Source organism: Quercus lobata, chromosome 9 (genome assembly GCF_001633185.2).
Source record: "Quercus lobata isolate SW786 chromosome 9, ValleyOak3.0 Primary Assembly, whole genome shotgun sequence".
Classification (NCBI taxonomy): Eukaryota; Viridiplantae; Streptophyta; class Magnoliopsida; order Fagales; family Fagaceae; genus Quercus; species Quercus lobata.
In genome coordinates this window covers 48602756-48628399 of record NC_044912.1, presented here as the reverse complement: position 1 = coordinate 48628399, position 25644 = coordinate 48602756, and the positions used below count along the sequence as shown (strand labels likewise).

Here is a 25644-nt window from a genome sequence, read left to right as displayed (position 1 = left end):
AAAATATTCAAATATTGCAATAAAATTCCTGTTCCATGTTCGTAGAGTATACTTCATAACACGCAATAAGCATTTTCTGTGTAACACATCAACCAAAGAGTAAGACTGATCTTTTGCGTGTTGTATGTCTTTCTTAGTTCCCACACCTGCCGTGAAGAGAATAGAGTCAAGGCTTAGTAGATGGCCAACAAGTCAACAAGTCAATGAAGTAGTATATGTTCTGGGCAAACAAGTCAACGAGTCAATGAAGGGCATTTCAAGCAACCTTTTGAGCATTTTAAACACACTTATGCACATTTTCATACACTTTTTTCACCTACACGTTTTTTAAAAACACTCAAACAATATTACTCAAACTCCTCCACCAAACACCCCCTAGTCTCCTAAGTCTTCCACAGTTCTACCATAAGAAGTTGTGTTTATTTGTTTATAGTTGAAAAAATGTTTAATACTTTTTTTTGGTAAAAAAATAAAAACAAAAAGTTTATTAATAACAAAAAAGGTTTTACTTTAAAAGTCTTCTGCCATAAAAAAGCAAGTCTTTCTTTTTAGACCTAATAATTGCATGAGTAATGTATTCATATTAATCTTCGGTCTTCCTCTATAAAACTAGTTTATCTTAGTTAGCCGGAGCATTCAAACTTTCCAATCAACTTTTGATCCTTGACTTTAGAGCATTCGTAGCAGATGTTGCAAAAAGTATGCCATTTTACCGCATCAAAGACCTATTTTATTATTTTACCACATCATTTTACAACATCCCATTTATCAGATGTTTTATCATTTAATTCTATACATTAAAATAATATATTATCTCATTCCTATTATCATCAACAACAGCCACACCATCAACGGCACAACCAGCAGCCACCAATATCCATTGCTGCAACAACACCTCTACTGTAAACCAACCACCACAATTACTCACCAATATCAGATCAACCCAAATTGTAGCAAAAAAAAAAAAACCCACAACAAGAGAGAGGCAGAGTGAAAGGCGGACAGAGAGAAAAGGGAAGAGGGTGAGATCGACGGCGGCCTCTGGGTGAGATCACCTGCCAAACCCAAACCTATCATCAGCTAAACCCATCTCCATTGAGCCTAACGCCGTAGCGACGTTCTTGAAGGCGATGGTTGGCGATGGTCGACGATGGTCTCCACAGACCGTGGGTCTATGATGGTTTATGGTTTTGGTTTGTGGTTGTGGTCTCAAGTAATGGATCTGTGGGTTGAGTTTGATTTGCAGTGGGGGGTGGTTGTGGATTCTGATGGAGTGGTGGGTTCCGATGGAGTGGTGGATTCTGATGGTTGTGGGTTAAGATATGGTGGTGCCGTGGTGGGTTTGCTGGGTTTTTTTGGATTTGGGTTTTGTTGTTGAGGTGGTGGTTATGGTTGGCTGAGGGGGAGGATGACGATGATTGGCTGCCGCCGCCGCCTTCTTTTGTGCCGCCTTCTTTTGTGCCGCCTTCTTTTGCGCCACTTTCTTCTTGCTTGCGTCCAATTGTGAGAAGAAGAAGAACGGGTTGGGAACTTGGGAGAATGTAGATTCCAAAAAGCAATATAAACATTTTCTCACAGCACATCTAACACGTTTGCTTAGTCTTCCACTACAAACAAAAAAGAAGAACAAGAAGTCTTCCACTAACAACAGGGTAAAATTTATAAGCCACTCTCATGTGCACACGCAAAATATAACAATAGCATATTTGTTATTATGTATTGATCTATTAGGGATTTGTTTACGTGTTAATAACTCATTTTATAATTTTTTTTTCATTTACGAGTCACATAAAAGATCTTAGTAGTTAGATAAACTCAAGTATAGCTCATGCAAATTACGATAATCTAGTTAATATGGACTTGTAATATTTTAAAAAATATGAACTTATATGCACTTGAAATTCGGAGTTTAACTTAAAAAAAATATTAAACTTTGAAATTTATAATATAATTATTTTATATTTTATTATTTATACACAAATTTTATTAGTAAAGAATAATTACTACATTAGAAATTAGAACTTTGTGCTTTATCATCTTTTATCAAGTCAAAGGCAGCAATAATTAATATTCATTTTATTAAATTTGTGCTTTTTTATTTATCCTTTTTTCATCCTTTATTTTTCTTTTGTAGGTTTTAAGTGTTAACAGACATTGAGATAATATGAATGATTTTATTTTTCTTTTATAAATGAAGTTTGCATGTAAAAGAAATAATAATCCAATAGTTATTATATAAATGATAAAGAAATACATAAAAGAAAATTCATGAAACAGAAGAAGAACATAATAGGAAAAAAAAATTAAGACGGGAACAAAAAGAAACTTATTCTTGAGTTCTATTCCTCAGAATCTTGGCATGTAGGCATATCATTCATTGGATGTGTTGAACTTAATAAAATACAGCTTCAAAATGCAAGAGCACAATAATAAATTTATTATCAAGCTGGTCTTTTTTTATTATTTATTATTTATTTTTTTATTTTAAATTCTTTCCAACTAAAAGCTTGTCTTTTGGCATATAAAATTGGTGTAGTTTTTTTGAGAAACAAATTTGTCTAGTTGAATACGTTCACATCCTTCAATCAATCCTTCTTCCATCTTTGTAGAGTATAGTTCAGAAAAAGGCAATATTAAAATTTTCTCACGAAACATCAACATGTTTTCCAAAAAAGAAGTCTTCCACTATCCAAAGCTAGTCTCCTAAAGTCTTCCACTATAATTTTTTTTTTCTTAATAAAAAGAGTTTTTTAATTTTTTTAATTTTAGCTAACTAAATTGATTGGGAGTGTGCTTCATGAAACAAAACTAGTGACTTCGGCTGTGTTTGTTTCATGTAACTGATTTTCCGGAAAATACTTATTTTCCGGAAAGGAAAATATTTTTAAGTGTTTGGTTGCATTTCAGAAAATGTTGTGAAAAATATTTTCTGGTGTTTGGTTGTATGGTTGAAAATGCTATTTTCCTACAAATTTTTCACACGGTAATTCAACTCACGGCAGCAAACTCCGGCAATCAAAAGCCACAACCACCAAAACACCACCACCACACCACCACAACAACACCAAAAATCAAAATCACACAGAACACCAAAACACAAATAAAACCAAGAAAAAAAAATCATATTCCGGTCAAATTGAGAGAAGAAGGAAGAGAGGGAGGACGATCGGTTTTGGGGTGCGACCATCGCGATTGGGGACGACGAATCGGTGCTGCGACTGCGGCGATCGGGGACGACGAATCTGGGTTCGCGATTGGGGACGACGAAGGGTGCGATTCGAACGGCGATCGGGGACGACGAAGGGTGCGATTCGAATGGCGATTGGGGACGACGAAGGGTGCGATTCGAACGGCGATCGGCGCGAAGGCGATGTCGAACGGCTCTGGGCTCTGGGTTCGTTCGCTTTCTGGGTCTGGATTGTTCTCTCTCTCTCTCGCTGCGTTTGTTCGCCTTTTGTGTTTTGTTGCGTTTTGGCTGAGTGTGTTTCTCTCTTTTGCGCGTGCTACAGAAACGGTTTGAAGGTAAAACAAGTATGTAAAATGATTTCCGGGTCAACAAGTGTAAATTTTGGTCAAACGGAAATGATTTTCCGAAAAATCTATTTTCCGTCGCTGCCAAACGCGTGAGTTTTACGAAAAATCATTTTCGGAAATGATTTTCAGTCGATTCAAACACAGCCTTCGAATCTCTATTTTTCCCTTCTCTTGACTATAGTGTGGATTTGTTGGGTTGATGTTTTATTCATTTAAATGGGGCCAGTTTAAAAATCTGGTGGGCTTTATTTGCCTATTAGGTTGAATTTATTGAGGATTTGATTTTGGATTTAGGCTGCGTTTGAATCGACTTCAAACGATTTTCGGAAATCAATTTCCGGAAAATGGAGTTTTTGGCTGTGACGGAAAATATTATTTTCCGGAAATCCTTTTCCTGTTGACCGAAATTTGAAGCCTTGACCACGGAAATTAGAATCTGCCTTCATTTTCACTTCATTTCATTTCCGGAAAAAGAGAGAGAGAGAGAGAGAAGAGAGAGCCCAGATCAGAGAGAGAGAGGGACGATCGCGCCGACGAGCGGCGCGGTGGACGATCGCGATCGTCGATCGAGCGACGCGATCGACGATCGCGATCGACGAGCACAGACGAGCGCGCTCGTCTCTCGTCGATCGACGATCGCGATGGACGAGCGGCGCTCGTCGATCGACGATCGCGATGGACGAGCGCGCTCGTCGATCGACGAGCGCCGCTCGTCGGACGCTCGTCGGACGAGCGTTTCGCCGGATTTGATGTATTTTCTGGTAAACTGATTAAACGAACCAAACACCAAAATTAATTTTCCGTAAAATGAATTTTGTGACAGCCAAACACATGAAAACGTTTTCCTTTCCGGAAAATAGCATTTCCGGAAAATAGCATATTTTCCGGAAATGATTTTACGCGAACCAAACACAGCCTTAATTCATTGGGCCATTTATTTAAGGGTTGGTATTTTTCGATTTCAACCTTTTGCTAAATGAAGATAGGCTAGTGTAAAGTTTTAGTGTGTGGGCTTGAGTCTCGGATTGGGCTTAGGTTAATGGCCTGGCTGGACTTCAGGTTGTATGTTGACTGAATTTCATTAGTTTTGTTCAAGTTGGCATATTTTTGGTGGGATGTTGCCGCTCAATTCATTAGATCTTAATTGAAGACCCATTGCCATTATACCATGCAATTCGTTATATTTCCTAAAAATTCGTTTACTGTTAAATCAATTAGCTTCAAGTCTTTGTAGTTCTGCAATGGTTGAGGTATGACCCCAAAGATGCAAATTGTTGTGCATACAATTTGCATTCTATATTTATCATGCAATAAGTGAAAGGAAAATAGGTCTTGAAAAAGAGTTGGTCGTAGTATTTAACAAGGGCAATGGTTTGATGTACATGGCAGCCAATGGAGTGATTAGACGTCAATTCAATGATACTTGAGTCGATCAAAACATGGGATTGGTCCTTATATAAATCTTGACTTGGAAATGTCTAGATAATAATAGTCATGTATTGAAGCCCAGATAAAACCTAGCATGCTTGCTGATGATGACCCCAAGAAAAAGTATGAATCTAATGTTAACATTGCTTCATACAATCTATTTAGCTTAAAATATTGAAACCCAATAATAATGATTAAGCTCCCATCAAAATACATACAACACAACATCAAATATTTACTCATCTTTTCCTTTCCTCGTTTTTCTCGGCAACCTAACATAGGGTTTGCGTTATATCCTATACAATCGGGTTCAATTTAACAAGGTTAAATTTTCACTGGAACAAGACAATATTTTAAATATATATGTGTAAGGACCAGTTTCTGCTTTGACTCCAAAACAAGATTGGACTCAGGCCCAACAAGCCCAAATAATAAATTTGTAGAGCGTGGGAGAAAGAGATAGCTTGAATTTAGGAGAAAAGTAACGATTGTGAATGTTTAGGAAGAATAATTATTCGGATAGGATATAAAAATCATCCTCGGCTTAGCCAGAATAGTATGATCAAGAGTATGGAGTTTTTCCTTTTGGTGTTGTATGTCTTAAACTTTCTTTCTCTCTCTTTTTTCCAGTCCCCTTCTCTTTGGGTACCTTTTCATGTTATATACCATGATTTTCGTACCACTCTCACCGTACACGTGTAAATTAGGTTTTAGGAGCTTCTCCCTGTCCCATCTCACACCTTCTTGAACCTTCTACCACTAGCTGTAAGGCTGCTTGTTTACTGTTCAAGCATCACCTTCACAGTAATGCGGCTAGAGAATTAGCTGGGAAGCATTTAATGTGGAGGTAACAGCTTTTACAAATATTTTTTATCATTCGTCTTTCTCCCTTATCCAGCATTTGACCCTCCCCCTGTCATAAAATACCCTTAAAACATTATATTAAGGGGATTGAGATGTTTCTAGCCACCTCGGATAGAAGTTATGAGGTGAACGTTCTCCTCGGATATGCTTATTTTTGTCATAAATACCCTTTAACTCTTCCTGTAATACAATTTTTATCTTCTCCTTAATTGATCGTCCTCGGACATGTCCGCATCCTCGGACTGGGTTATTAGGCCACAGGCCTAGCCTATCCAACTTGAATAGTACTTCCAGAGGCAATTGGTCCCCACAATATGAATTAAGATTAAAAAAAGAAAAGAACCCTATAGACCATATTGGCTATGCTTGTTCCAAAATTTTCTAGGGAACCAAACAAGGCATAGACTGCTGACCCTTTTGGAAGAAGATTTTGAAAGGAGTGAGTTAACCTGTGGAATAAAAAGATAGAGATCCCCCATGTAGTCTTCTTCTTCTTTTGGTTCCTCAGCTCCATTGGTGTCAGCTTGGCTCAATTCCCCCATGGTTGAGAGTTTGGCTACAGTGAGGCTTTGAGTCTGAGGACTCAGTAAATGGGCCAATATTGGGCTTTGGAAAAAATCCTTGAACCCAAAGAGACTCATGCTTTTAAGTAGTCCAACTTGGTAAGCCCAATAAAGGAATGCATGGGCATGTGTTGGTATTATATTTCATAACCACAATAGAATTTGCCGACATGGCTGCCAAGTCATCAAGAAATGGCGATGGAGAAACTTGGAAGCCCAGATGAAACCATATATGAAGACTTTTACCAAGGTTTTGTCTAACAATGAGTGCAACTATGCTGTCTATAATTTGATTTCATCATTGATATGAGAATTGCCAGAAAAGAACCTTTGTTTTTTTTCATTGCATGGTAATTCTAATTTTCCTCAAATAAGTCTATATGCATAGTAGTAAACTTACTGTGGGGCCCGGCCCAAAAATAATGGGCTATTCCAAATTCAGGCCCGACCGAGGAGCGTCCTGTCCGAAGAGAAGCCACATGTGAAGCATTATTCAATCCCAATAACGGCAAGGTAACCTGTCCGAGGAGTAACTCCTCCTCGGACGTCACGAAGTCCAGACGAGGAACTCTCCCCAGCCAACTCAGTTCATCCTCCCAACATATAAAATGAATAAAATCCAAAATATCTCACGGGAAGCTACCACCACATTAAATGCGCCCCAACCACCCACTTGGCCGCATTAATGAGGAAAGGACCCCTGAACAATACCACCTTGGCCTCTGCAACTCACAAAGAGAGTGATGAGGGCGACTGATGGGACAGGTGCTCAAGTAGATGCTTAGATGATCAACAAGTGTAAGGTTGAGATGAGAGGAGGAGAACTATATAATGTAGTGGAGTCCCTCAAAGAAGAGGACGGGAAAACGGTATCAGAAACTGAAGAAATAGAATCAAACGTGAGAGATCCATTCTTGTGTTCTTATTTTTCTGCAACAATATTGTCCATGTATCAGACCTAATAGGCTTACTGAGGCTAAGTTCTTTAACCCATCCTCTACAAATATTTATTGTGGGTTGCGCTTTGGGCCAAGGCCTGATCAATAGAATTTGGGCCAGGAAAATCGTGCAACTACAATTGGCGCCGTCTGTGGGAAGAACTAGGGCATCAGCTAGCACAACGGTCGAGCATGGCAGAACTAGGTCCGCACCAGGAGAATCCCCACCAGGCTAACTCCCAACAGACACAACCCATCGAATCCCAGAGGCAAAATAACTCCGTCAACCCAGGCCACAGGGGAAGTCGTGAGGGAAGTGCGCATACTATCCGGACAAGCCAGAGTCACACTCAGATAGGTAGTCACGTGTCCCAGAGGCGAAATAGTCACCAGGCCATGCAGCTAGAGATAGATGATCTGAAGAGGAAGCTACGACGGGTACAGCGAAAACGATCTCCTTCAGACTCAGACGAGTCCTCTAATGCGGAGGATGCGAGTTACCGACGGAGGTCAAGGACCCCCCCAAGTGAAACCTTTTCCTACGAAAAGGAGCCACGCCCTGTGCGGAAATTTGAGAGCACATCCAGCAAGGGTTCGGGAAACGATGCCATGAAGAAGGCGTTGGACCAGGTTTCAAGGTCCCCCTTCACGTACAGAATTGAAGGGGCTAAGCTGCCTCGACGGTTCAACCAACCGGCATTCGCCATCTATAACGGTCGAACAGACCCGGTAGAGCATGTGAGTCAATTTAACCAAAAGATGGCGATCTACTCGCAAAATGAAGCCCTTATGTGTAAAATCTTCCCGTCCAGCTTGGGATCAATGGCGATGAGTTGGTTTAACGGCCTGAAGACAAATTCTGTAAGCTCATACAAGCAGCTCACTCAGGATTTTTGCTCCCGCTATATCACCAACACCAGAGTCCCTAGACCCCTCAGTTCGCTATTGTCCTTATCCATGTACGAGGGAGAGACTCTGAAAGCATATTCGGATAGATACTGGGAAGTGTATAACGACCTGGATGACAACCATGATGCTGTCGCTATCAACACATTCAAAAGCGGGCTCCCCATCGACCATGGCTTAAGGAAGTCCCTCACTGGTAAACCGGTTGCCAACGTTGATCAGTTGAGGGACAGGATCGACAAATACAAAAGGGTGGAGGAAGATCAGCTGCAAGGGAGGGGAAAGGAGAAGGTTATCCCCCCCAATGCAACTGATTTCAAGTCAGAACGACACAACCCTGGTCAGCCGAGGAGGGATTTTTCGCGACAGGCTGGGCAGAGCAACCCGCAAACAGTGAATGCCGTATTCAGAGAGCCAGTACAACAGGTATTGGAAAAAGTAAGGAATGAGCCCTATTTCAGGTGGCCGGGGAAGATGGCTGGAGACCCTTCCAAACGTAACCAGAACCTGTACTGCCACTATCATCAGGACAACGGGCATACTACCGAGGACTGCAGGAATCTATGGAATCACCTAGATCAGTTGGTCCGAGAAGGAAAGTTGCGCCACCTGCTGCACCCATCGAGTGGCCATCCCGGCTAAGCAACACAAGAGTCTCGAAAGGACGTGTCCTTAAGACCCCCCACCGGGACGATACATGTCATTTTCGCTGCACCAGGAAGAACGGGGCCACCCATCCCCAGGGTGTTGGCTGTGGATCGGCTCCTCTCCAAGGGCAAGCAAAGGGAACCCAAAAGGTCAAAAAAGGGAAGCTCTTTGATACTGGGATTTTCGGATGAGGATAAGAGAGGAACTATTCAACCTCACGATGACGCCTTGGTGGTCACGCTGAGGATTGGGGGCTTCGACGTGAAAAGGGTGTTGGTGGATTCGGGAAGTGCAGTAGAGATAATGTACCCCGATCTATACAAGGGGCTGAACCTGAAGCCGAAAGATTTGACAGCTTACGATTCTCCCCTTCTCAGTTTTGAGGGAAGGATTGTTACGCCAAAAGGGCAAATCCGACTACTCGTGCAGACTGGGGCGGAGATAGTGGAGGTAAGTTTTATTGTGGTCAACGCTTATTCACCTTACACCGCAATAGTTGCAAGGCCGTGGATCCATGCCCTAGAGGCTGTGACCTCCACACTTCACCAAAAAGTAAAATACCCATCCAGAGGACAAGTAGAAGAGATCCGAGGAGATCAGGCCGTATCCAGGCAGTGTATGGTGGTCGCCATCTTACATCGGCCCCATGCCGAGTCCTCGGCCCCTGAAAGTTTATAGCAATCAGCCGCCTCGGCAGAGCAAGACGATGGACTAGCCGAGGAGATAAGGTGTGAAAGTTTAGATAAAATCGCTGTCAACGACGACTCGGAGAAGTTCTTTCTGGTCGGCTCTGAATTGCCCTCTCAAGAAAAGGAGGAACTGGTCAGATTTCTTAGAGAAAATGTCGACGTGTTCGCATGGGATGCCTACGACGCCCCGGGCGTTGATCCTAGCCTTATTTGTCACCACCTGAACGTCAACCCCTCTTCCACTCCGAAGAAGCAGCCACCCCGACGCCCTTCAAAGGAACATGCTAGTGCCGTAAAAGACGAAGTGGCAAAACTGAAAAGAGCGGGGGCTATTAAAGAGGTCTTTTACCCGGAATGGTTAGCAAACACTGTGGTGGTAAAGAAGAAGACAGGGAAATGGAGGGTCTGCGTGGACTTCACGGACCTGAACAAGGCGTGCCCAAAGGACCCATTCCCCCTACCCCGAATTGATCGATTGGTGGATGCAACCGTGGGGCACCCTCGAATGAGCTTCCTGGACGCCTTCCAGGGCTATCATCAGATACCCCTTGCGCTAGAGGACCAAGAGAAAACGGCTTTCATGACGCCCATCGGAAATTATCATTATAAGGTGATGCCGTTTGGGCTAAAGAACGCAGGCTCAACCTACCAAAGGATGATGACTCGGATGTTTGAACCACAATTGGGCAAGATCATTGAGGTTTATATAGACGATATGGTTGTTAAGAGTAAAAGGGTGTCCGAGCACGTGAAGGACCTCGGAACAATCTTCACTACATTAAAGGAGCACCGGTTGCGGCTGAACGCCTCCAAATGTTCATTCGGGGTCGGGTCTGGGAAATTCCTAGGGTATATGGTCACCCACAGGGGAATAGAAGTAAGCCCCGACCAAATCAAAGCCATTAACAGCCTACAGGCTTCTCGGAATCCGAAGGAAGTACAGAAGCTCACTGGCATGATTGCGGCGTTGAACCGGTTCATATCGCGATCGGCGGATCGATGTCGGCCTTTCTACCTCCTAATAAACAAGTGGAAAGAGTTCGAATGGTCGGAGGATTGCGTTCAGGCTTTCCAGCAGCTTAAAGACTACCTGTCCCGACCACCCATCATGTCCAGCCCTGAGGCAGATGAGGTGCTGTTTGCCTACATCGTTGTAGCTCCCCACGCTGTAAGCCTGGTACTGATACGGGATGATAATGGGGTGCAGCGACCGGTGTACTATGTGAGTAAATCACTATATGAGGCCGAGGTGCGATACCTACCTTTAGAAAAGGCAATTCTGGCGATAGTGCGTGCAACCCGAAAACTTCCTCATTACTTTCAGGCGCACACGGTCATCGTTCTAACTCAGCTTCCCCTTCGAGCAGTGCTTCGAAGCGCTGACTACACCGGAAGGATCGCCATGTGGAGTGCGCTTTTGGGGGCCTTTGATATTAAATATATGCCCAGATCCTCCATCAAAGGACAGGTCCTCGCAGACTTGGTAGCGGAGTTTGCTGAGCCCTCTATAGAAACAATAACCGAGAAGAAAGACATAGATGGAAAGTCGGTTGGTGCGATTTCAACAGGGAGGAACACGCATTGGAAGGTCTACGTAGATGGCGCAGCTAACCAGAGAGGATCAGGAGTTGGGATAGTTTTAATATCCCCAGACGGTGCTGCCATTGAAAAATCATTGAGGCTCGGATTCTCGGCTACGAACAATGAAGCCGAATACGAAGCCTTACTTCAAGGGATGACGATGGTTCAAAGATTGGGCGGAAGAATAATAGAAGCGTTCTCGGACTCCAGACTGGTAGTCGGACAAGTGATGGGTGAGCTGGAAGCTCGAGATACTAGGATGTAAGAGTATCTGGGACAAGTCAAGCGGCTGCAGACGAATTTTGAGTCCTTCAATCTGACATACATTTCCAGGAGTGTAAACACCCATGCAGACTCGTTGGCCACTCTCACCACATCCTCGGCACATAATCTGCCACGAGTGATCCTGGTTGAAGATCTAGCCCAGGCAAGTCCCATCAGCAGAAGCCCGGGCAGAGTCCATCAGATCAGAAAGAGTCACAGCTGGATGGATCCCATAAAGAACTACCTTCAAAACGACGTCTTACCGGAGGAAAAATTGGAAGCCGAGAAGATACGTAGGAATGCTTCTCGGTTCTGGCTGTCAGAGGACCACAAACTATATCGGCGCTCTTACTCTGGACCGTACCTACTCTGCGTACATCCAGAAGAATCCGAATCTATACTTGAGGAGTTACACGAGGGGATTTGTGGAAGTCATACCGGAGGGAGGTCGCTGGAGCACAGGGCACTTACCCAAGGGTATTGGTGGCCGAACATGCAGAGAGAGGCCCAAGAATACGCTAAGAAGTGCGATCAGTGCCAAAGATTCGCCCCGAATATCCACCAACCCGGAGGAGTTCTCAACCCCCTCTCTAGCCCATGGCCATTCGCACAATGGGGCCTTGATATAGTTGGACCCTTCCCCAAAGCTGCGGGGAACAAGCGGTATGTAATAGTCGGAACTGATTACTTCACTAAATGGGGGGAAGTTGAACCCTTGGCCAACATTAGGGACGTGAACGCCCAAAAATTCATCTGGAAGAACATCATCACCCGCTTCGGGACTCCGCGTACACTCATTTCCGATAATGGTCTGCAGTTCGACAGTAAGAACTTTAGGGAGTATTGCCGCGAGTTTGGAATCATCAGCCGATATTCCACCCCCGCCTACCCTCAGGGAAATGGGCAGGTCGAAGCCGTGAACAAGGTCATAGTGAACGGACTGAAGAAGAGACTGGACGAGGCAAAGAGGAGATGGGTAGAAGAACTCCCCCACGTCTTATGGACTTATCGGACGACGCCGCGACGATCGACCGGTGAGACCCCCTTCTCGATGACTTATGGGGCTGAGGCCGTGCTCCCGATCGAGAACAACTTTCCCACACTAAGGTCTAGATCGTTTACCCCAAACGATAACGACGAGTTATTGGAACGGAGTCTGGACCTAGCTGAAGAAAGAAGGGAAAAAGCGATGATTCACATGGCCTATTATCACCAGAAGCTGAGACAAGGATATGATGCTAACGTCAAACTGCGGCCTCTGGGTCCAGGTGATCTCGTGATGAGGAAGATTCTTGGCAGCGCAAAGAACCCCTCTTGGGGCAAGTTGGGGCCCAATTGGGAGGGGCCATACCGTGTCACATCCGTGGCCGGCATAGGCGCCTACTACCTAGAAGATTTAGATGAAAAAGCTGTACCTCGACCATGGAATGTAAATAATCTTAGAAGATATTATTATTAATGAGAATGGCTTAGCATACGTTTTCTTTCATGACTATCCGCTGCTCGCTGGTCTACGACAACTATTCATAGTTTTAAACAGAACCCAAGTCCTGCATGGCTCCTCGGACCACAGACTTGGGGGAAATTATTACTCATGACAATTTTTATAAGTTTTAAACAGAACCTAGTCCTGCATGGCTCCTCGGACCACAGACTTAGGGAAAATTAATACTTACGGCAACTATTCATAGTTTTAAACAGAACCCAAGTCCTGCATGGCTCCTCGGACCACAGACTTGGGGAAAATTATTACTCATGACAATTTTTATAAGTTTTAAACAGAACCTAGTCCTGCATGGCTCCTCGGACCACAGACTTGGGGGAAATTAATACTTACGGCAACTATTCATAGTTTTAAACAGAACCCAAGTCCTGCATGGCTCCTCGGACCACAAACTTGGGGGAAATTATTACTCATGACAATTTTTATAAGTTTTAAACAGAACCTAGTCCTGCATGGCTCCTCGGACCACAGACTTGGGGGAAATTAATACTTACGGCAACTATTCATAGTTTTAAACAGAACTCAAGTCCTGCATGGCTCCTCGGACCACAGACTTGGGGGAAATTATTACTCATGACAATTTTTATAAGTTTTAAACAGAACCTAGTCCTGCATGGCTCCTCGGACCACAGACTTGGGGGAAATTAATACTTACGGCAACTATTCAAAGTTTTAAACAGAACCCAAGTCCTGCATGGCTCCTCGGACCACAGACTTGGGGGAAATTATTACTCATGACAATTTTTATAAGTTTTAAACAGAACCTAGTCCTGCATGGCTCCTCGGACCACAGACTTAGGGGAAATTATTACTTATGATAGATTGTGGGATTATTACTTAAAGGAAATCATTTTAAGGCGTGCGCGCAGTCGGGCACCATCGCGACCCTCAAAGGCGCAGCGGCAAAAACCCATTTTATTTTTACCGTTTACCTGTATCTACATCGTTGCAAATGTTTAAAGAAGAGCGCTACTGACATACATCCATAGTAAGCAAAACGAACATTTTATATTAAAACTCCGAGTATATTAGAAAGAGAGGTCCTTACAAAAGAATGAAAAAATAGGACGACTCTCATTCATAAAAAAAAAAAATGGAAAGAATACAGAGATCAAAAGCCTAAAAGGCTAAGCCTTAGCAGGAGGATCTTCTTTCTGCTCGGGCTGAGGAGGAGGAACCTCGATGGTAGAGTCTGCGGCGGGATCCTTCGCCATATCAAGCACGAGGACGGCATCAGGCACCGCCAGGTCCTGCTCTGAAGCCACTTGGGCGCCATCAGGATTCTCTCGGATCTCCTGAGGATAGAAGATGTTCTGGGGCAGTCTTAGTGCCGAATCTGCAGGAACTCCTGCAGCATCGAGAGCATGAGCCCATGAAATACTGCAATAATCCCTGCACACCTCGGGGATCTCCTTGGATAGCCTGGCCTCCGTCTCTTCGGCCCCGAGCTGGCGAGCAGCATTCTTCTCAGCTTCTATAGCCTCTCGGATCAGCTGGGCCTCCTCTTTGACCCGCCGCAGCTCATCCTCGACTTTTTACAGAGCAGTCTTGAGGTCCTGCACTGCCTGTTTCTCGGTGGCGAGGTTAATCTGGGTCGTGAACAGCTCTTTGCACTGGTCCTCCGCCTGGGTCTCGGCACTCTTCAAACCAGCCTCAGCAAATTTGCGCTGATTCTCCGACGCCTTGAACTTGTCCATAAGTTCACCATGATCGTGCTTGAGGGACCCCAAGGTTTTCTCCATCTCCGCCCGAGCCTGGCTCTCGACCTCAGCTCGACTACTGTTACCGCGGCAAAATTCCTCAGCCACAAATACCTGCTGAGTAATCTACAAACGAAACAAGATTGCTTCAATCTAACAAGGTCAAATAAATTAATGCAACAGTAAAAGAATTACTTACCATCGCGAGATCCCTTTTAAGGGATAGGAAGATCTCGGGCTGAGAAAACCGCCTATAAGCCTCCATGTCCCGAGGAAGGAGTAGGGGTTGCTCTAAGGCTTCAGCCACGTACCCTACCCGGCCTCGGTTGTACTCTCGAACCGAAGCATTATAGGGGATGGCAACCCCATCTAGCTCCAACTTGGGGCTCCATATACGCGGAGTAGCGCGCACCTCAGCAATGTTCTCCTCGTCCCGTCTCTCCGAGGAGTTACCCCTTCTACTCCTTGGAGCACGAATGGTTTTTTGCTGTTTGGTCGGCTGGGTAACCACCTCACCCTCCTCAGGGGTGTCAACCGACCTCTTCTTCTTCAGGTCCGGATTAGCCTTAAGGCCAGGTTCCGAAGTGCCCTGAGGGACCACAGGAGGAAGGGTCTTGACCTGTGGTGGAGTCGGTCCCTTCGATGACTGTCCTTTCGATGACTGGCCTTTCCTTCGGGAGGCCATCAACTCCTTTAGAGTTTTTCCTTTTCTTGCCATGGGATCTGTCTCTTCGTCCGAAGTGTCGTCCGAGCAGATAACAATGGAAGGAACGCCAACTGCAGAATGCCGGTCCCGCTCTCCTTCAGGATCGGAAAGTTCCACCAAGGGGGTTTGCTGAACTTCCTCCTCGAAATAAAACTCGTCTATCTCTGCCTCAAGGGAAAGACGAGATGACTCAGCTTCCTCTTCAACCTGAACGGCCACGTCGGGCTCATTTGGCGGAGGTAGCTGCTCTACTAAGTAGGGATCCCTGACACCGGGCAACACAACTGGTGGCAGATCGTGATCAGCTAGGAACCCGTCCTTGGACACGTCAATCTTAGCCAACCTCGGACTGCCAGCCCTTATAGCGTGACCGATAGCCTGGAAAGAGTTGCTCAGAGGTTGATAGCCCAAAACCAGATGGGCCGCACGCAACTGTCCGTCCTCGGAAACGTAAATCTCCGACCTAAGAAGGTAATTCAACGCTTGCACGTTCACAAAGTTCAACCGAGGAGCGACGTGAATTTTATCTGCAAACAACCAGGAAAAGGGGGGGGTTAGTACATGAAATTTTCCAATTACAAAGAAAGCAAGAAAAATAACCCCTCAATACTAAATCTTTTCCCAAAAAGGACTGATCCTAAAAACGCCGCACCTGGGTTTCCTGCCCGAGTTGGACAATGAACACCGTCGAACCACTCCCCAGAAGCAATAAGGAAGTCATTCTTCACGGTCTTATTGGATATTGGGAGACAGGAGATCAACCTAATGTCCTCGTTCCGGGATTTAAGATAATACCCATCATCCCCGAGGCGGTGACATTCGTACAGATAAGCCATATCGTGCCAAGTAAGGCCTAGATTCATCCGCTCGTCTAAGACATCTATACAGCCTAGTATCTTGAACATATTTGGGGCACACTGATACGGCGTCAACCTATGGTTGAATAGGTATTCCTTTGTAATCCTACGCATGGGAAGTGTCATCCCTCCCTCTATGAAAGCAATCATGGGGATAACGACTTCTCCCTCACCTCTATCTGTCAATACTCCTTCAAGAGGACAGTACCGCAGCCCAACCCCTGGGGGAATGTGGTATTTAGCCCTAAAGGCCTCCATAACGGCTGGAGTTTTTACTAATTTCTCAAATCTACCCATCTGGACTGAACCGGGGAAACAAAAGTAAAGACTGAGAAGAAAAGTAGAGTCCGAGGAGGAAATTGAAACGGCGAGATGAACGAAATGTACTGGTACCTTCACAAAACGCTTGATGGGACGCCTGGAAATCTCTCTTGGACGAAACGCTTCACAGAAAACGGCTACGGCGGCGTAACGGACGTAAGTGTTCGTATATCTCTGGGATTCGATGGAGTTCTCTGGAGTCTTTTGAGGTTTACGAAATGCAGATAAAAAGAAGGAACTGAACCCCTCTGACGTCTTATATAGCCGGGAGGAGAGAGAAAAGATCACTCCTGCCTAAAAATACGAGAAGAAACGATGGCCGTTCGATCCACGCCACACCGTTGGATGAAGGGAACATAACGCCTCCAGAAGTTAATGGCCGCGTCTCGTAAATTGTAGCGCGTCAAAAGTAACGGTCCGCACGCGCACCTCAAGCTCTCCTTACTTCCTTCCTCTCACTAACATCAAAACCCCGCTTTTCTCCTCAGAAAGAGATAAAAACCGGAGTTTTGAGGGGCTATTGTAGGGCCCGGCCCAAAAATAATGGGCTATTCCAAATTCAGGCCCGACCGAGGAGCGTCCTGTTCGAAGAGAAGCCACATGTGAAGCATTATTCAATCCCAATAACGGCAAGGTAACCTGTCCGAAGAGTAACTCCTCCTCGGACGTCACGAAGTCCAGACGAGGAACTCTCCCCAGCCAACTCAGTTCATCCTCCCAATATATAAAATGAATAAAATCCAAAATATCTCCCGGGAAGCTACCACCACATTAAATGCACCCCAACCACCCACTTGGCCGCATTAATGAGGAAAGGACCCCTGAACAGTACCACCTTGGCCTCTGCAACTCACAAAGAGAGTGATGAGGGCGGCTGATGGGACAGGTGCTCAAGTAGATGCTTAGATGATCAACAAGTGTAAGGTTGAGATGAGAGGAGGAGAACTATATAATGTAGTGGAGTCCCTCAAAGAAGAGGACGAGAAAACGGTATCAGAAACTGAAGAAATAGAATCAAACGTGAGAGATCCATTCTTGTGTTCTTATTTTTCTGCAACAATATTGTCCATGTATCAGACCTATTAGGCTCACTGAAGCTAAGTTCTTTAACCCATCCTCTACAAATATTTATTGTGGGTTGCGCTTTGGGCCAAGGCCTGATCAATAGAATTTGGGCCAGGAAAATCATGCAACTACACTTACCATTGTATTGAAATATTGGGTACATTTAATGAACATTTCAAGAAAGAAAAAAAAAACTTTAAACTCAAGATCCAAGGTATTTTTATTTAATTCTTTGAGATTAAAGAAAGTAATTTTGAGAATATTCTCCTCAAACATTGAAAGCCAAATTTGGCAGGGGAGAAGTAGACTTTAGAGACCCACTCTTTTGTAGCCTAGGCATCCTTCTTAGAAACGAGTTGGTTACATATGAATGGTTACATCTCATTTCATTGACAGTAAGACATCTTGAACTTTTAAAATCAGATTCTAAAATTGTTCCACCATCATTATCTTCAAAACTTGCCCTTTTCTTTTGCAGTTTTTTTCCCCACAATATTGTATCACTTACGACTTAATATTTGTTTCAAATAGCTGAATAATGTTTGTCTTTTTCTATTTGTTAAAGATAGATGCTAGGTTTATATTATATTATTTTTATTTTTATTTCTATTTAATTTCAACACTATTATTTTTTCTTCAATATATATGCAACAGCAACAAAGTTTTAGCCCAAAAACTTCGGAGTCAATATAAATCCTCATTAATTTATAAGGATGGATTACATGTATTTGTCTCTATAATTTATCAAATCAAAAAACATTCTCTCTCTATTATCATGTGTGTATATATATGCATGCATCATTGAGAGGTTACTTTTAGAAATTAGACAAAGCAGATCTAGAAACTAGTCCTAGGAATGTGCTACTTGTGCCAATATATATGCCTGCATAGTGTACACTGTTTATTATTATTGTAATGTACATTAATTCTCCAAAATGAACATTGCTTGCTGCTTCCTGTTATTTTAATTTTGGAAATATTCTAGACATATAAACTTTATTGATCGCATCCTCCACAAACTGCATGGGAGAATAAAATTATTTGCATTCCATGATGCCAACATTTTTACAAAATGGACAAAAGGTAGCTATTTCTATCATCTCTTATACTTAATGCCACAATCAAAACAAGTCCACTTGTTTGTGATGCAATCTAGTAATAACAATATGCTTTGTCCAATAAATTATGACACGGTATACTAAACCAAGTGCTGTTCTGCATTTCTTGATATTGTTTTCATCTGAAACAAATAAATCCTATTATCTTTATTGTATAATATACATGATGATTTCTGTTAGGCCTTCTGTCATTGATACATAACTTTCTTTCCTTCTTCCAAAATAAAATCTTTGGGTTAGGCGAATGCGGTATCTGGAATGGCTGTGAATGATGAATGTAAACTAAAGTTCGTGGAGTTAAAAGCAAAGAGAAATTACCGGTTTATTATTTTCAAGATTGAGAATCAAGAAGTGGTGGTGGGGAACCCGGAAAGCCTAGATGAAACCTATGAGGACTTTACTGAATCTTTGCCTGCTAATGAGTGCTGCTATGCCGTCTATGAGTTTGATTTCATCACTGATGAGAATTGCCAGAAAAGCAAGATTTTTTTTTTTCATTGCATGGTGATTCTAATTTTCCTCAAATAAGTCTATATGCATAAAGATTATTGTTTCTCCGTTGATATACATAGTAGCATGTTGAAATAAAGAATAAAGGTACCATGTGTATTAAATCTTGATTAGCACTCAAAGAACACTACAGGCAAATTTGCTTCCCACGTAATAATGAAAGTACTCAAAATGCTAATGACACAATGAAACTAGAAACTGGATTCCAATTTATATTTGGCTTGAGGCCATATCTTTGGAGGCATGCAATTATATTGAAGGCCAAAACAATAAACAATTTAGTATGTAATGGTGCCTCTAAAAGTTCACTTCTTACGCACCTCATGAAAGGCCGCATCCTAAGCATCGAAGCCATCAACACCATCCAAACCCTCGAGCAAGCTCACAAGTCCTCCTCCTCCACACCCGATTACTCCCCCATCCTCTCCTGCCTCCTCAAAGCCGACCTCCTCGCCACCCTACGCGAGCTCCTACGCCAAGACCACTGCGCCCTCACTCTCCACGCCTTCTCCGCCATCCGATCCAAATACAACAACCCGGACTTGTCCCTCTACGCCGACGTGGCCACCGCTCTCGCTAGGAACAAAATGGTGGAAGATCTCGACCGTCTGATTTGTGGCTTGGAGACAGATTGCGGTGGGGGTGGGATCCAGTGTGACGACAAGGGGCTCATCACGTTGATCAAGGCGGTGATTGGTGCTGATAGGATGGAATTGACGGTCAAGATTTTAAAAAGTCTTTCTTTTTCAAAAGATAATAATTGCATGAGTAATGTTATAAATATAACAGTTTTCACAACATTTGAAGAACAAAATTTGGCAACAAACTTAGTTATAATCTAAGACTATAATTCCACTTAATATCTTTTTATTAATGTGAATTTTGACAAATCAACTATTAGATTACATTTTCTTTTTTATCCTCTATACTTGCGAAATTTTCAATAAAATTACAGTTTAATAAATATGTTATCAATCAAATGTTTAATAGGAAAAAAACTTAAAGACAATCCAGTAAAAATATATCTTCAACTCTATTTAAAATGTCTACAAAATAGGATATTCTTCTACTAAATCATGATTTCACAACAAACTTATCCAATATATATATTAAGTGAAAATTATGACACTAGACCAACAAAAAAAAAAAAAAAAACTTCATTGCACGTGCAAAGCGCATGTGATGAGACTAGTATAATCCTATTATGATTGAGTCAATTTTGTCTCAAGATGTAATGTTTTTATCTTCTTCTTAATAAAGTTACGATATTCTTATCAATATATATATATATATATATATAGTACGCTTGATAAAAGAAGAAGAATGTTAGTTTTTTTTTCTTCTTTTTGATGAGTTAACAACACTAAGACACAAGGGAAGGGAGTGGGAAAGGGGAAGACAAAACTTACAGCACTATCACTTTTAAAAGGGCCTACCCTTAGGGTTTTTTTTTTTTTTTGAAACTTTGATGAATCTCTCCTTTTCCCTTCCCTAAGGCCAAACCTTAATAATGATTTTTAATTCAAAATAAAATAAAACATGTAAGAATTGGACAAGATTTTTATCCAATTACTTTAAAGATAAACCCTTCAAACGCCTCATATATCTTTTTATTTGATGTGAATTTTGAAAATCTAACTGATAGATTGCATATTTTTTATATTATTAACATGTATATCAAACTTCGTTCAAATCGGATGTTATTTTCTATTTGATCAATAAATTTATTTTTTATGCATAAATTTAGATCACAAAAACTTGAAATGATATAACTATTGATCTTTGGTCCTTTTGAAATTTTACCAGTATAGAGGAATGTGCAATTTAATGGTTAAATTTTCAAAATTCACATTCAATAAAATGATAAAATAAAAGTTTGAAGGGAAAGTTTTTCCTTCAAAATTTTCAATCAATTCGTGATCCATGCTCATAGAGTTTAGCTTAGTGAAAGCATGTTGAGTCGTCTTCTCTAACAACACGTCAACCCATTTGCATAGTCTTCCACTACAAATAAAGAAGTCTTCCACTATCAAAAGATTGTACTTTAAAAGTCTTCCACTATGTGGGTTCAGTTAACTCAACTATCAAAAACTTGTACTTCATAAGTCTTACACTATAAAAAACAAGTCTTTCATTTTTAAAGACAATAATTGCATGAGGAATGTTATGAACACAACAGATTTCACAATAATTGATTGGACAAATTTTTATCAATTTTTGTTTGAACATGTAATTAATCTAATTTTTTTACTTATCAAATTATTAATAACAATTTGTCTTCTCTATATTTGTGAATTTTTGTGTGGCTCTAGACTTATTCGTATACTTCTTAAGTAGGGTACTTCTAGAATAACACAAGTTTTTTTTTTTTTTTTTTTTTTGGGGAGAAGAATTTAAGTAACACAGGTGATTGGGGAGAAATCTTCAAACAACTAAACCCTTAATTTGAATCTCTCATTTTTCTTCCTCTTAAACCAAAAGTCATTAATAATAAACCAAAGCTTGCTTTCCATTACAAAAATATCATTATAAACTCACCATTTTAAACTGGAATTAAAAAAAAAAAATTGTTAAGTAGCTTTTATCTTTTCATTAATGAGTTTTCCATGTAAGAAGATTAGCATCTTACTTATGGATTTTTGTTGATATCTTCTAATTTATTATTTATGTTTGTTATTGCACTCAGCAAATTTAATTGAAGTGCTCATTAAATTTGCACAAAGAGGAAAAAATATTTTGAGGCTTATAGTTGTTTTTTTTTTTATATATTTCCATCTCAATGCTTTTCGGGAAATTTTCCAATGCTAAATATTACCATCTCAATGCTTTTTTATATTGCTAATGCTAAATATTATTAACATTCGACTTTATGGGTGTTATGTCTATTGTGTCAAATAATTTAGGTAATTGAGAAGAGGGAAAGAATTTGACTCGTATATATTTTTAAAAAATGGAGTTCTCCAGTTTTCCTAATGTAACAAAGACAATTGGCCTTATAATAATATGAAAGGGAGTACCAAATTTGCTGTTAGAGTCTCTCTCCTTTTTTTCCCCCTAGTTCAGCATTGAACCTCTAAAGGCTTAAAGAGAGTTTTAGGGACTTCGGTTTTTTTTTCCTTAGACTCTTTGGAGTCCCCCTTGCACTAGGCAGAACTTTCAATTTAGAATTTTTTTTTTTTAATTACAGTACCTCTTTTTTTTTCAATGATAATTCAATTTAATACCTCTGGTACCAAAAAAATAAAAATTCATAATCCAAAAACTTTGAACTTCTAAAGTCTTAAAAGAGAGTTTCGGAAAGTTCATTTTTTCTTGTCTAGAGACTTTAGACTTTAGAGTCTCTCTTATATGTGCTAGGCACAAGCACAACTTTCCCATTTAGAATATGAAAGGGAGTACCAAATTTGCTGTTAAGAGTCTCTCTCCTTTTTTTCCCCCTAGTTCAGCATTGAACCTCTAAAGGCTTAAAGAGAGTTTTGGGGACTTCGGTTTTTTTTTCCTTAGAGTCTTTGGAGTCCCCCTTACACTAGGCAGAACTTTTAATTTAGAATTTTTTTTTAAATTACAGTACCTCTTTTTTTTTTCAATGATAATTCAATTTAATACCTCTTGTACCAAAAAAAAAAAAAAAATCATAATCCAAAAACTTTGAACTTCTAAAGTCTTAAAAGAGAGTTTCGGAAAGTTCATTTTTTCTTGTCTAGAGACTTTAGACTTTAGAGTCTCTCTTATATGTGCTAGGCACAAGCACAACTTTCCCATTTAGAAAATTTGTTTGTTTGCATCATATTATTACTATTATTATGTAAATAGTAAGGGTTTTACTAATGAAAATGATACTAATTGGATGATAATTTATATTAGAGTTTTGTGCTTGATCAGTTTCTTTAATCTGAATGCTTTTTGTTTTACGCTTAAGATTCTACAACACACTATCTTCATTTTGTAGGCCTTTATATAACAGTTTAAAGGAAAATTTCATTGGTCATCAGGGGTCATTTTTCTTTTATAAACAAAGAATATAATATAAAGGCAAAAAAAAAAAAAAAAAAAAAAAAATTCAAGGATCATAAGAATGAGATAAATGCCATTATGGGCGTTGTTTTGGCGGTTATTTAGTCTGTGAACTTTTTGTTGGTGGGAGCAATGGATTTTAATTGATTTATATTAGAAAATACATTGAGAAACCTATATTAATTAATATAGCATATTAAATTCCTATATAAAAAAAAAAGCATTGTAAGTTTCTTATTAATAATTGTGGGTACCTAGGGCATGCTTAGGCATGCTTGCAAAGTCCTCAGCATGCTTAGCAACATCCTCGGCATGCTTGGCAACGTCCTTGGACGACCTCGACGTGCTTTGCAACGTCCTAGGCGTCCCACATCGAAGAGAAATCCCCCCACTTTCTACCTTATGAGCATGCCTAAGACGTTACAAACATGTCTAAGCATGCCTTAGGTACCCACAATAATAATAGAGTGAATTTTAATTAGATTTTTGAAAAGAAATAAATATGATAATGGTTCTAATGATATTTTATTTTTATGCAAATAATCCTTATTGGAATTACAAAAATTAGGTTGGATTGAACTAATTTTGGAGCTCTGAAGGAATACATCACCAATTGATGTATGATTTCACCGTAGAGGGGATGGTCTGCCCATGAAATGAAATGCTAGTGAATTCTCAAAGGTATATATCAATATTGGTCCATTTTGTTTGTTTTTGTTTTTTGCATTCTTAGCAAGTAAAAGCTTGTCTTTTAGCATATAAAATTTGTCAAATGAAAAACATTCAAATATTGCAATCCTGTTCCATGTTCGTAGATTAGTTCATAAGTCATAACATGCAATAAATATTTTCTCCCAACACATCAATCTAAGAGTAAGGCTGATCTTTTGTGTGCTGTGCAGGTCCTTCTTAGTTCTCACACACCTACCATGAAGAGACTAGAGTATAGACTTACGAGTCAATGAAGTTGTATTTGTTCTGAAAAATAAAAAGAAAAAAAAGCTAGAGGCTGTTTGGTTTGTCAACTGAAAACATAGTGTTCAGTGTTTAAACACTGAACACTAGTGTCCAAAATTTAAAACAATGTGTTTGGTTAACCTACTGTGTTCTGGGTTGTTTAAAAATGGTTGCTCCAAAAACAATGTTTGAACAACATGTTTTGAAATCAAGCCGGAGCAGATTTTAAACAACAAAATTGTTTTCCAGTGGCACTTCAGTAATAAAAGTGAGATTCAAACGGGCCCACCTGATCAGCTTTTTTTGGTCGTCTGTCTCCTCTCTTTACAAAGTACAATTCACAGTTTTTAGGCACAACTCTTTGCATTCTGTTTCGTTTCCAACCTGATACCTTTGTTCTGGTTTTCCCCATATATTCATCATCGTTAAGTTTAAGAAGGTGTCGCCACAGGACATCGAATTTCTAGTGCGCCCATCTGAAAAATCTCCAGAATACCGCCTCAGAAAAAAAAAAAAAAAAAAAAAAAAAAAAAAAAAAAAAAAAAAAAAAAAAAAAAAACCATTGACACGTAGCTACAAAGATCACGCCTCCCCACCCGATTGGTGAGGAATACAGGAAAAAAAAAACCCAAAAAAACTGAGAAATCTGTGTGAGTGATTCGGAACGACAACTCGACAGCGACGAACGTAAAGCCCAGCCGTCGATCTTCTTAGGCGTCGATGAAGATGAGGGATGTTGGACTACACCGCCTTGCGCGGCGCGGATCCCGCCGCAGATGCCGCCGCGTTTTTCGAGTTCGTTAAGAAGAGCCTCCACGTGGAGGTCACGAAGGCCCAGCTGGTGGACAAGATGAAGAGGTTAAGAAAGAAGTACAACAACAATGCCGGACGAGGAAAGAAAGGCAAAGACCCGACCTTTTCGAAACCCCACGAACAAAAGACTTACGAGTTGTCGAAGAAGATTTGGGGCTCCGTTGAAGCTGCTACTGGGACTGAGAAAGCTAAGGACATCAACAATAATAAGGACATCAACAATGGGAAAGCTAAATCTAAGGACAACAAAAATGGGAAAGCTAAGGCTAAGGACAACAACAAAAATAAGAATCAGAAAGGTAACAGTTTGATTAGGAGTTTGAAGGAGGAATTGACGGAGTCGTCTCCGGTTTTGTACAAGTATGGTGAGAAGATGGAGATTGATGGGGAGTTTGGTTTTTTGGATCTCTGCTCTGAGGGAAGACTGAAGAGAAAGGGATAAAGACGGAAGAGAAGGAATAAAGAAAGAGAAGGGAAAAAGAAGGGATTAAAAAATTATTATTTAATATGTGTCAGCTTTTTTTATCATTAAAAACACATATACCAAACACATATTTTACATTTTTTAAACACTGAAAAATATTGTTTGAACTATGATACCAAACACATTTTTTTGTTTTATTCACACTAAAAACACGTTGTTCAACAATACTTTTTAAACCAC

General features: G+C 41.0%; 1 protein-coding gene across 1 annotated transcript; it reads left to right on the top strand.

The window, feature by feature from the left end:
• Positions 1-24900: 24900 nt before the first annotated feature.
• LOC115961913 (STOREKEEPER protein-like) lies at positions 24901-25422 on the top strand. The gene has a single exon (XM_031080810.1). The coding sequence runs from the start codon at positions 24901-24903 to the stop codon at positions 25420-25422; it is 522 nt and encodes a 173-aa protein (XP_030936670.1).
• Positions 25423-25644: the final 222 nt, after the last annotated feature.

Excerpts from the sequence above, each read along its gene's own strand:
- LOC115961913 (XM_031080810.1), top strand. The coding sequence starts at position 24,901 with ATGTTGGACTACACCGCCTTGCGCGGCGCGGATCCCGCCGCAGATGCC.